This window comes from Thunnus maccoyii, chromosome 7 (assembly GCF_910596095.1).
Source record: "Thunnus maccoyii chromosome 7, fThuMac1.1, whole genome shotgun sequence".
NCBI classification, from domain to species: domain Eukaryota; kingdom Metazoa; phylum Chordata; class Actinopteri; order Scombriformes; family Scombridae; genus Thunnus; species Thunnus maccoyii.
The window spans coordinates 20,304,841-20,318,383 of NC_056539.1; the positions used below are offsets into that span (position 1 = coordinate 20,304,841).

At 38.0% G+C, this 13,543-nt stretch overlaps 1 protein-coding gene across 1 annotated transcript; it reads right to left on the reverse strand.

Moving 5' to 3' along the window:
* Positions 1–1,675: 1,675 nt before the first annotated feature.
* On the reverse strand, positions 1,676–7,164 carry srek1ip1 (SREK1-interacting protein 1). Its single transcript, XM_042416879.1, has 5 exons — positions 7,057–7,164; positions 6,475–6,522; positions 5,999–6,157; positions 2,988–3,063; positions 1,676–2,801 (listed from the first exon to the last, which is right to left on the reverse strand). Exons 1-5 carry the CDS (start codon positions 7,067–7,069, stop codon positions 2,564–2,566), a joined length of 534 nt encoding a protein of 177 aa, XP_042272813.1. The 5' UTR covers positions 7,070–7,164; the 3' UTR covers positions 1,676–2,563.
* Positions 7,165–13,543: the final 6,379 nt, after the last annotated feature.

Here is a 13,543-nt window from a genome sequence, read left to right on the forward strand (position 1 = left end):
GGTTTGATGTGAGGACGTGATATACGAGAATCCCTGTGTTTATTAAATTCCCTCAGAACATTTACTGTACTAAGTGAGATTGATGTTGATTGATGCCTCTGCCATTAAGGAGCCGAGCCAAAGAGTGTTGTTACTCAGCAACTTCTGTCTATTCATGATTATTTGGCAACTCAAACAAGTGCACATTATCAGTAAAGATGATGGCAGCTACTTGAGCAGGAGCATTTCAGTCTCTAAATGTTCACACCATGACCACTAGGTGGAGTAAAGATAGATACAGGGTAGACAGAGGATGTATTTCATTATTTTGGATTTGGTTAAGGGCTGTTTTTTGGTTAAAGTCATTGTCTTTTATTTTTTAAAATATGTATAAATAATGACACTTCAATATTAAGTTGGTTTTTTTTTTGGACCCTCTTTGCTTTTTAAATTAATGTCTTATGTCCCTTTCTTGTGGCCATATGTGAAAAATTGTGTACACTCCTTTTAGTTTTGTGTTCTGCTCAGATTATATGTTTTATATATTGTATGTATATATGCAGTGTAAATGAATTATATTTTAATTTATGTATAACTTTGGCGATTTATTTCACAGTGGTGCCTCTCCTTTTCTACCTCCAGGTAAAGTTCCAGGGCATTTTGATCATTTTACAGCTTCCCTGCTGCTGGGCTGCTGCTCACATTCATCAGAGCATACATGATCTAACTACAGTCTGATAGTCCAAAAGCTCAAAAATAAAGTGAATACTGCATAGATCTAAGTGTGTGGAAATCTCTTTCATCAAGTTTGGACTCATTGATGTTTCCAGCACTTTGCAAAGATTTAGCCTGGTGGAGCGGTAAGGCAAGGCAATTTACATTACACAAGGCTTTACATAGAGCATAAAAGGCATCAAGACAGAATATAAAAGCAACACAAGGCAATGTAAAGAGACATTTAAATACAATTTAAGTGTTACATTTGTAAATATAAAGAAGCTAAAATAGAATAAGACAGATAAAACGGGATAAAAGTTATATTGCAGTGTGAAGATATTAATCCTTAAATTATTTAATTAAAAGCCGTGGCAAGCAGAAAAGTCTTAAACTGTGATTTAAAAGAACTGAGAGTTGGCAGTCATCCTGCATGGTCCAGTGTCTACACCACAGACCCAGAATCTTCACAGATACTTAGAGCAACATTTAAATGGTTTATATAAGTTGGTGAACCAGCTTGTTAAGTGTACTTTGCACCTGAAGAGTATTACACCCTGACACTAACCAGAAATATTGGCAATTATCATATATCAGTATATCCCACTTTAAAATATACAGCATGTGCCATTGAATAACTAAATAAAACATGTAGTAACTTATGATTTTTTTTTAATCAAAATATTGATATTGATATTTCCTTGGGGCAAACACATACAGCCTAAATGTTTTTTGTTGGGTAGGAGGTGATGTATATTTGCTTATCCATTGTGTATTTTTAATAGCAATGTCCCTTTATGGGATTTCAGGTGTAGACACATTTCATGTATGTTGCTGCCCTCTACAGGAAATAAGACTATCTGCTCCATTACCATACAAGTTGTCCAGAAGTCTCTCTAGAATCATTAACGTTTCATCCTTTCTGCCATCTCACTTCTTGTATTGGCGTAATTATAAGTTATTTAAAAAAAACTGAACAGGGTGACAGTTTGATACAAATATATATTTAATTATAATAAAAGAACACTTACTGACGGGAAACAAAAAGCAATGGTACAGGGCAGACAGCAAATAAAGAGAACCAGATAAAGCCTCCAAAATTAGCTTTTTCCCCTCAGTTTTCAAAATTGTAACACACAAATATTTTTGGAATGAAATCCTCAAAAAAGGTCAGATGGTTTTCAAACATGTTCAAGGAGAAAATTAACTGTTTAATACTCATCACATTGCTAACAACCTGTGTTTCAGCAGGAACCTCCAGGAGTTGGTTTTGTTGTACCGTGAAGCCACTCCATCAATAGCATACACAGCATTTATACAGTTTTATATAGAAAGAAGCATTGACACTAACAAAGAAATTGGGCGATTATTGACACACAGGCCAACACGTCAGATGAATAAAGGGACATTTAATGACTTGTTTTCTGAGTTGAATGGGGTGAGAGAGCACAGCCACAAATATACATCGTGACCATTATCTACGTATTATGCCCAGTCAAACCAAAAAATCATGTTGTAAAATTTTGATAGTTGTGTACAATGACACATGAATCAAGCAAACAAAAAATATCCAGGCAAGAGAGTCAGCATTATGACTGCACTATGTGTAGCTGAAGATTCCTGAATTTGAATGAAGAAGACATTTAACTGTGTGGTGTGACAAATTTTTTACATATCTTTTCCAAAATGTTTCAGAGAATCATACAGCCAACAGACTTATTTGCATGATGGTTTCTCTTAAATACCTCTCAGAGTAAACAGCTCTTTTTAAAATGTTTGTATGGTAAAAGATGGCGTGGCTTTTTTGAGTCTTCAAAACAAAGTTTCATGGACAGGAAAAATTAAAAAGTGTTGGACCTCGAGACACAGTTTAGTCACTATCTGAGGATTCACTGGAGCTGGAGGAGGAAGACGAAGATTTCTGTTTCCTCTTCTTCTGCTTCTTTTTGTGATGCTTCCCGTGCTCCCGTTTGTCCTTCTTGCTTTTCTTCTTGTGGCTTTTCAGTTTCTTTTTCTTCGTCCTCACCTCTTCATCAGATGAGGGAGAGGACCTGCTGTGCTTCTTTTTCTTCTTTGAAGACCCCCCATCACTTGACGACGAAGCATATCTAAGGAGTAGAAACAAAACACAAACTGATCCATTCTGACCCTACATTTACATGTCTGTGCCATGTCTTTTTTGTCTAATAGCTTTTATGTTTTAATATAGCCACTCACATTACAGTGACGTTGATAGAGTGGACAAAAGAGGAAAAAAAAACACTGAAAATTTGCAAAACAGGATAAAAAGTTACCTCTTTCTTGACTTTCTTTCTCTGCTCTTCTTCAGTTTGTGTCTCTCTTTTCTTTCACCATCATCATCACGTGAACCTAACACACACAAAGTTGTAGACAAAACAGTCAAGACATGTTTACCTGAAAAAGCAGCCAGTCATATACAGTCATTAATATTGGACCCAGCAACACTACCAGCACTTGCAATACTAGGGCTGCTGCTGCTGTTGCTCATCTATTTGCAATGACTAAATTCTAAAAATGTTACCATTCAGCTGAGTTTCTCCCTATTTAGTTTCAAACTGCTGAGTCTACCTGGGTGTTTGCTTATTTGTGAGACAGGTTGCTTAGCATACAAATACCAACTGATGGGTTGCGAGGGTGGCAGAACTGTCATTTTAAGCCACACTCTGCAACACCTTGCTTAGCCTAAATCACAAATGATAGGCTGTGCTAAAGAAAAATGTCCCATCCGGGGTTTATATTAGCCGGTATATGTCAGCTTTTTGCCGGTATCACGTGTAGTTGTTTGGCAGATGAAAATATCAATGTCCGAAATGTTCAAAGAGCAGGAAATGTGCTGACTGCCAAATAAAAAAATTAATTCATTAATAGCATATTAAATAGCCTAATATTATGTGACCTGTAAGATATGTTGCCAAGACAATTTAAATATAAACTTATATTTTGCAAAGTTTTGTTTTTGCCTCCACTGTTATAAAAATGAGAGATTCACTGAGAGTTTGGTCATGTGACTAAGCATGGCATGAGATTCAAAAGCCGTACAGTCCAGCAACAGCCCTGCGCCTTGGCTTGACAGCAGTTAACACAACTCCGAAAAGTCTTACTGTTTTCTCTCAGGTAACATTATATCCAGCATTGGCACAGTGAAACAAATGGATCAGCCCAGAGCTCCATGGTTAAATAACATGTAATTGATCAGTCGGAGGTTTAACTTTTCCCCGGCCCCGGTGAGGATGGGAGAAACGTGTAAACATTTAGAAAAGATGATGGTGATTGAGGAAATTTAAGCAAATGTTTAACTTATAGCGGGATGCATGAGAGTTATAGTAACTTACAGGACTCAAAACTAACTTTTTCACCACCTTCCCAAAACTGTCCCTAAGCATATTTTTGTATGTTTAGTTTCTGCGTGGATGAATCTGCAGATGCGGAGTATGGACACATGATGCGGCCGGCTTAATTTTACCCAGTCCCGGTGAAAGGCAGGCTCGGGGAGACCGTGGCAGGTGGAGGTGGTGGCTGAGCTGCAGCTGTAAGCTGCCCGCATGGCTGCATTTAATTAACAACAGCAAAGTGATTTGTTTTATTTTATTGTTGTAGCATATATGTTCAGTTTACAAAGTTTGTGAAAAGTTCAATCTGCTAACTAATATACATTTGTTGGATCATAGCGTTTGTGTTTTTGTGTTTTATGGTTGTTTAAATGTAGGCTATTATATGGCTATTTATTATATGGCAAAAGTATGTGAACCTCTAGGATTATCAATTCATTTGAAGGGGAAAGTAGTGTCAGGTGATTCAATCAATCAATGGGATGACAATCAAGTGTGAGTCTGGGAGGCCCTACCTTATTTAAAAAAGAGAAATCTGGGTTTTCAATATCAAAGTCTGAGCTTCACAACACAGGTTTGTGGAAGTGTGTCATTGCTCAAACAAAGGATATTCCTGAGGACCTTAGAAGAAGCATTATTGATGCTCACCAGGCTGGAAAGGGTTACAAAACCATTTCTCAAGAGTTTGGAACCCACCAGTCGACTGTCAGGCAGATCATGTACAAACTGAAGACATCCAACACCCATGTTACCATCCCCAGGAGTGTTCGAACAACAAAGATCACACCAAGAGCAGGCATGTAATACTCCGGGAGGTCACAAGGGACCCCAGGGTAATGTCTAAGAAACTAAAGGTCTCTCTTGCAGTGGCTACAGTCAACGTTCATGAGTCCACCATCAGGAGAACATTGAACATCAATGGTGTACATGGCAGAGATGCAAGGAGAAACCAACTTCTCTCCAAAAAGAACAATGCTGCCATCTACAGTTTGCTCAAACTAGGTGGATAAGCCAGAAGATTACTGGAAAAATGTTCTGTGGATGGATGAGACCAAAATCGAACTTTTTGGTTTGAATGAGAAGCGTTATGTTTGGCAATGAGCAAACACTGCATTACAGCATATAAACATTAACCCATCTGTGAAACATGCTGGTGGTAACATCATGGTTTGGGCTGCTTTGCTGCCTTTGAACCAGGACGGCTTGCAATCATTGATGGAGCTATAAGTTCTGAGTTGTACCAGCAAATTCTATAGGAAAATGTCAAGTTATCTGTCTGTGAACTGAAGCTCAACAGAAAGTGGGTCATGAAGTAAGACAACGACCCTAAACACACAAGTTGTTCTACCAAAGAATGGTTAGAGCAGAATAATGTTTTGCAATGGCCGAGTCAAAGTCCTGATGTTAATGCTGTGGAAGAACCTGAAGCAGGCAGTTCATGCAAAGAAGCCCACCAACATCCCGGAGTTGAGACTGTTCTGTAAGGAGGAATGGGCTAAAATTCCTCCAAGCTAATGTGCAGGGCTGATAAACAGTTAGTTTATTTTGATCACATCCCTGCTAAAACTGACAACCCATTGATTTGTCATATTTTCCCAAATTTCCTTTGTCCAAAGATAGAAACTTAAGAGCAAAATAGAAATGGTATCCTGGTTACAGCAGCAGTATGCAGAGTTTATCAACATCATGTTACATGACTTTTGCATACTAAATATCAGTTTTCAAATGTCAATTTCTCATAAGCTCTCATTTCCACTAGTGTGTAAAGCTGCTTAGTGAATCTGTAAATCAGTTCTCCCAAGACTATTTCACAAAGATATTTACTTGCAATATGTTTATGCTAATTTCTATAGATTTTCGCAGCATTTTCATCATTAATGATGATCTTGTTGCTTTTTAATATATTATTAGCCATAGAGTACTTCAAAAAAGATCAGGGGGATGATATTTCTTACCTCTACGATGCTGTCCACTTCTCCCCAGCTTCTCATTGCGCTGCGCTGCAGGCACATCGTCTTCACTCTCCTCAGTGCTGGTGCTGCTTACATCCAGAACAATGTCTTTCTGGGGGTCAACTCTGACAAAGTTTCGGCACTCAAAGGTCAAGTGGCCCGCTGAAAAATGAAAGTCAAAAACAGAATAGATGAACAACTGTGACAAAGCAGGACAATTTTATTGTTTGCATTTTAGAATTATAACACTGACCTTCGCAAACGACTAAGGAAATGTGAATCTGCCCCAAAAAACACTTATTACTTAACAATCAATACTCAAAAGAGCTTTAAAACAGACTATCTTGACTGTAACAAGCCCACATTTACCCAGGTTGAGAAAAGGACTGATAGCACACACACACACACATACACGCGCGCGCGCACGCACGCACGCACTTGAACTTGCAATGGAAATTTTGGGTCAAAAGTATACTTACGATATCCACATTTCTTGCAACCAGCTCTAATGTTGTCCTTATTAGGACCTGTGAAATAATGAGTTTTTTAGTGTTTGTAGTATTTGTATATATGAACTCATGGATGTCCAAAAACAAGAAGATGTATTGAAATGTTAAATATAACTGCATTCAAAGTGACATGTTATATGATGTTAGGCTATTCTTTAATTCCTATTTCAGAGCATACAGTATATATCTGTATGTTTTGCTTTAATACTCTACTAACACAACCAACTACAAAGAGTTCTCACTAAGCTATGTCTTTCTGATGTTGAGACAAACGAAAATTCAGCTACTGATTATTAATTATGTCACAGCACTACTGCTGTAGACATTTATGAATAAACAAATACAATAGCTACTGTTTTTTTGTTTTTTACCAGGAGATGTTTGACTGTTTCTCGCTGGAGGTTAGAAAGTTGTTTGGTGTGTGTGCTCTTTAGCTAGGCTAACGTTAAGGTTAGCGACACTTTGTTTACTGTTAACGTTACTCTGATAACTGTCCAGAGAAAATTACACCAGCAATGAAATGCAATGAAAACACTCAATTCTAATACCTACCTGGCACAGCCATTGCACTTTTCACGACAAAGCCGAGACAGTACAATACTGGTTGAGCGCGAATCAACCAAATCTCCTGTCCTCACTCAAAACAGAACCGGTGGGAAACATTCGTTCAAAAATATTGGTTCCTCCGGTTCAATCTTCTTCGTTTGGCAAACCGAATAACTGGCGCATTACCGCCACCGACTGGACTGGAGTATGGAGCAACCGAGAGCACTGCACTGGGTTTTAGCTCAGAAAGGATTTGTCCCTTCAACAACAGCTTCTCAAATACATTTCAAGCCAGACGAACTGAAATACATGTTATATCATCATCATCATCAACAACAACAACAATTAATCAAACAAACAAAACTTGAAATTGACAGTTTGAATCCCTGTGCTGAATCAGTGTTTTGAATTAAAAACTGGTACAATTAAAACTATAATAGCAATAATGCAATTATATAAACTATATAAATAGCTCAACCTGAAGGTGTTGCTAACATGTATCACTTTGCAATTTGCATGTGTTCATTCCGGGGTATCATGGGAAGGGGTTGAGGTATAGTGGTAGCCTTACAATGTGTGCCAGAAAGTCTAGACCATCACGATTTATTTAGTGTCTTCCTGGATTATCCTGAATTTTCAGAAAAAATAATATTCTCCCCATGCCTGATTGCTTTCCCAGTAAGGCCAGTTGTGGTTTTTGTTAGCAGTTAATTAAAGCCAGCCAGAGTCACAGTGGCAGATGGAATATGTCGGGCTTCCAGACATGTTCTCATCATCATGTATGTTACTGTGACACACACACCCACACGTAATCCATGTTATTAACAATAAAAACTGATTACAGTCAGTGTTCTCTTATCAGATGATAAGCTTCTTCACAGCTCTGAAGTTACACACTGCAATTGAACTTTGATCACCTACACTTCACCTTATTTTTTCTTGAGCTCTTGTAGTCACCTCACATGCTTAAAAACACATGTGTTTTTGAGAGAAATGCTCTATTCCCAGCTACTGGCCACATGTACCTGAACTTTTGAATCTCAGAAAACTGAAAGATGCAGATGTGAAGTTTTTGCATTCTAATATTTAAGGCAAGATAGAAATCAAAACTTCTTTTTAACACATTTGCTTCATTATCACTCAGCCTTTCTCCTCCCACATGATTTAATTTCCTCCACATGGCTGAAATGATGAAATCACTGAGAACCATATATAGCTTGGACAAGAGTGGATTTTCCTTAGATTTTCTCACATATAATTAGGAAAATGTTATTGTGACTGTCATACTATTCTTGGATAGTGAGTGAATGAATAATGAATGAGTGTGTTCTGTTTTTTGTTTTAGTTTTATTTTTAGTCAAAACGTAATCTCTGTGTTAATCTTCCTTTTTTAGCTTAATATTATATCTCATCTGAAAATTTAGCATTACATTATTTAGTTCAAGTAATGCCTCTCTCCAGGCTTTCCTAACAAACTTCTTGCTGTTAAGAAGCATCAATTATCTAACAAGGCTGAGATATAGTTCAAAGGCACTTGCTTTATCTCTGTGTTGGTTTATCACCTGAGGTGAAAGATTAAACAAAGAGTGTTTAATAGGAAATGTACTTTTTCAGCCACTGGAAGGTGCAAAGAACATTTAGTAGACAACCCTTTGAGAGACAATTTTTGTAAAGCAATTCTTCTACTTGAAAAAGTTGAGAATAAAGACATAACATTCGTCACAAGAACGACAAATGGCACGCTACTGTGTAATTATGGTTCCCAGTCATGAAGGTTTCAAGCCTAAAACAGTTAACAACATTCATATTAGTCACTGGTCTGTCTAGCAACACAGACACAGTGGAAGAAATGCTTACCACCACCACGTCTGTGAAGGATGACAAACTCCTCTGCTGGCTATTAATTTACTGAACATATCATATTACATTCACTTTAACACAGTTTGACTCGGAGTAATCTGAAACTGTTATTCCAGATGTCTTTTCACAAGTGTTATTCTTATGATCTGTGCTTTCACTCACACATGCCTTCATCTAACATAATTATTCCACTCCAAAACAATGTTTCACTCTACTCATTCATCCTCAAGGCTTTATTGCATTTCATATCTTGATGTAAACAAAAGACACTGCAACAGAATCAAAGCACAAAAGAGTCTGCTTTCACTCTTAACCCTAATCCTACAATCTGGGGTACCTGCAGACCCCAGAGGTACATATACTTTTTATCATATCTCACAGGTGCTTTATTCTATCATTCTAATTTTTCATGACTTTGTCAATCAATTTGTTCCTAATGACTTCATATCATTGTTTTCTATTTCTGTTTTAATTAGTGCTTTTTAGAAATACCTATGTACTGGGGTTCTGGCGGACCCCAATCAAAAGCACCCAACTCTACCTATGCAGTTTTAATATATGGAACTATTTATTGAGTTCATGTTTGCAGTGGGTCCTAATTCAAAGTATCACACACTATCAGCAGGGTTAGGGCCACTTTTTCAGTCATTTTGAAGGAAACAGACACAGATGTAGCAGACACAGATTTCCTCATGTGCTCTGTCAAGAACCCTAAATTTTCATTTTAAACAATATGCAAATTAACAGGGTCTCTCCTAAAATAATAATAATCTGCTTTTTTTCAGATTACATTAATTACATATGTAACAACTAATGTTTTGAGAAGAAACAAGTTAACATTTTGCTATGATGGTTGTTTCTTACAGTGGTTTATTCTTTCGGTAGTCCTTGTATGTTAAATATGTTTGTACATTTTTCTATTCTTCTGTTCAATTCAGAAGGTCTCCTCATGTTTGCCTGCACTGCAGTAACAAATAATAGTGCAAATTAGGTTGCAATGAACCAATCATTGTCTGGAATTATGGAAGTACAACATTTTTAGTGCTGCAACTAAATACCATGAGTCATGATGTGGTCAGATACCTTCCTGTTGTTTATTGGAAGCAGTATTTTAAAGACAGAGTGTTTAACTTCTGCTACAAACTACATCTCTAAGACAAATATGATGGAAAGCAAAATTATTCTACTGATCTAAGCATGACACACTTGGTACTTATTACTTATTATAAACTCTGTAGTTATTGGGAATTCTTACACAGAATGACTCAATTTTCATAGAAATGTAAGCAGTTTGTAGGCCAGCTTTTAAAACACTTGGGTCTGATCCTCCAAGCTGATCCTGCTCTAGAGTAACTTGTGCAGTTAAGGTTACCAGGTAATCTAGCCTAGTTTAAAGTGAACCAACTGATGCCAGAAAAAAATCTGTTATGTCCAAAGCTTGCTCACTAACCTGCCAATCTTTCTGTGTGACACAGGCAACCTATATTTTGAATTATGATAAACTGTGAGAGTCAGTAAATGCTGATTTTCTCTTTAAATGTACATGGTCAAAAAATCTATGGATTGGGCCTTTAAGGAGCGCTTTATTGGTACCTGCTGACGGGCTAGTTCATAAACCTGTCTGAATTTCTGGACACATCATAAAAAGCTCCCTGATAATGATAAGGCTGTAGTAAAACATTCCTCAGTTGTTGCTCCTTTTCTTTCATCCTTATCCGAGCCTCACTTCTATATCTGTCTCCCATTTTTCCCTCTGTCAAAGGATGATTAGAAAGAACAAAGTAGAGTTGTCTTTGTGTAAATATAATGAACTACTGTATATACCAGTGAATTAGCAGTAGAAATACTGCCACTGTTGACTATTTGACATTAGCACTATCTTTGACCTCATAGAGTTTAGTAGACACCATTAAAAATGGCATAAATAGACAAGTAGCTGTGCTGACTTTCTCTTTTTTTCTGCAGCATCTATGACTCACAGAACAATTGTAAGAGGAAACTTTTTTATTGTTTCTGGCACAACAAAGGAAATACAACTTTAACAATTTTGATTATCAGGTTGTCATAATGTGACACTTCCATCCAGTTTGTGGGTATTTTTCTTGACTGATGTTGGATTTGGTTTTTAATGCAAAACATTTCCATTAAAACCAGTTAACCAGTTGTATATTATATTGGGCTTGACAGACAGAAATTCTTTCTTAGGGACAACAAATCCTTTCATAGTTATACAACCACTGAGATGAAACATTGAAGCTGCTGAGCTGGAAACATAAAAATATTTAAAAACAATCATAAAATAAATGTAATAGGTAAATCTACAGAAACAGAGGGGTTGTGATTGAATTTGTTCACATTCCTTAGTTGGATTTAGAAAATTCTCCAACTAAGATGATGCCTTTACACGCCAAGGTCAGCTCATAGCAAAGTGGCTTCAATAAAATTATGGCAATGTGTTTATGAGCACAGATAAAAACAAGAGATGGAAACAATCAGTACTCCACTGGGATGCTCCACAGTCAATTCAATTTAAAATCTATTTTCTTGTTTGCCAGTTTTTGCATGCATTTTGGACTCATTATTCACATCTCTTGTGAATTCACATCTTTTCTATTGTGCCACAAACACACGTCAAAGACATGGCTTCAAATGGCAGCCTCACACAAAGTACTCTTAGTGGTTCCCTGAACCCTTTTCCCAGCCCCAGTGTTGTTGTCACGCAGTTGTATGTAACCCCAACAAGCATCTGGAGATTTGGCTGGGGACAGCAGGATGTTTTATGAGAAACTTTTTCCCACAGAAAAGTACAGTTTTTTTTGTGAAGCAGTCTTGAACAACATGTTAAAAACTCATTTTCATCATTCACATACATTAATTCACTTTTTTCATTACAAAAAAAGAAAAGTTCAGAACCATCAGGTGTGTAGTGGCAAAATATATTTTTTGAGAGCTGGATATGAGACATCACAGACAAAAATAATGCTGGACATCTATTATGTTTACTCAGGATTACTGCAAAAAGAGGCCCAGGGCAAAAACTGGCTACTCAGTTTTGCATCATGTTGTTACCTCTTCTCTAAACATTTCTTTTGTAACTAGTTAGCTTACTCATCTCTATTGTGGAAATGCAAGTTCAGTAATTCTGTTACTTACACTGTTGATCAAGGGGATGAGACAAATAGTGGCCAGAAACAAAGAAAGAGGTTATTGTTGCAGTTCTTACAGGTCACTGATGGACCTCATACTTACAAATGTATCTACAGTCCCCTGGGTGGTCCAGTGTGGTCCCCAAGAAATGTCAACCATATGCCTTATTGGTAATCCATGCATGACTGTGTGACCTAAATACCCGAATTGTAAATGTACATGAATAGTGTCAGACTGGTTGAATAAAAGAGGCAGGCCATCTCACAGCAGTTCTACTTACGCTGCTACTGGCTCTGTCTGGTCAGCACCTGGCGGACACTGTGGACACTGCGGAGGATGTTTTTGGACAAGGGCCTGGCTGGCCCCAGCTCCCTGGGTAAATAAACCTACGTCTGACCTCAAGCGCCAGTCGTGGAGTCTCCCAACCTCACCACCTGACACAATGTTCCTCCCACAAGCACGAGCATCACGCCTGGGTGGTCATGCAGGAGAAGGGAACTCCCTATGGCATCCTTTCAAAAGGGAAAGCTACGGTGGCCCTGAGGGTGAAAACACAACAACATTTCAGAAAACACAGCGACATTTCAGAAAACACAATGACATTTCACAAACATAACAACATTTCACATGACACAAAACGGAAAAGGTAGGGACAACAATTCTTGTTTGTGATTGTACAGAACTCAAGTCAATCAAGATTGGACAGTGATAGCCTACAATAGGAGGTAAACTCCCATGGATGCACTAGCTGGCTGTGAACGTATAGTGGGGTGCTACTGGGCCTTTGTCTTCATTGAAAAAGCTATCAAGAGAAACAGGCTGCAGACAAGTTGATGTAAACCAGGGGTTTCCAGACCCCAGTCCGCAAACCAGAACATTTAGTACTGGACCACGTGGAAACCATGTGATTCGGTAAAAAATCTGGATAATAATTATATGAGTTTGCAGGCTATTATAGGCTATTTTGGGGGTAAATACTTGAACTTGGCGCAGTCTGTGCTGCATTTTCCTCATCACTCCCCAGCATGCCAACCTCTCACTCTCCTTCTTTTTTCTCTCTCTCTGTGGTGTCTTGCTATCTCTCTGTATCAAGGCGTATTGGCCTGAGGCAGCAGGATCTCTTTATTTATCCTGCCAGCCTGGGCCAATATGCAGTGATGCAGAGAGATAGCGAGGCAACAAGTGTGCCAAGGTCAAGGTATTTACTACCAAAATAGCCTATAATAGCCTGCAAACTCATATAATTCAGATTTTTTACCGGATCACATGGTTCCCTCACGACTCGGTACTAGGTATTTTGGTCTGTGGAATCAGGGATCCGGGAAGCCTTGGTTTACATCAACTTGTCTGCAGCCAGGTTCTCTTTATAGCTTTTTCAATAAAGACAAAGGTCCAGTACATTCATGGCCAATCAGTGCATCCGTGGGCGTTTACTTCCTATAGTAGGCTATTACTGACCAATCTTGAATGACTTTGGTCCTGTCCA

Bases quoted from the DNA above. Each gene is read 5' to 3' on its own strand.
- srek1ip1 (XM_042416879.1), bottom strand. The intron at 6,158-6,474 runs GTAAGTATACTT...TTCATTTTTCAG, and splicing joins TTGCAAGAAATGTGGATATC to CGGGCCACTTGACCTTTGAG. The intron at 2,802-2,987 runs GTAACTTTTTAT...TCTACTCCTTAG, and splicing joins GAAAGAAAGTCAAGAAAGAG to ATATGCTTCGTCGTCAAGTG.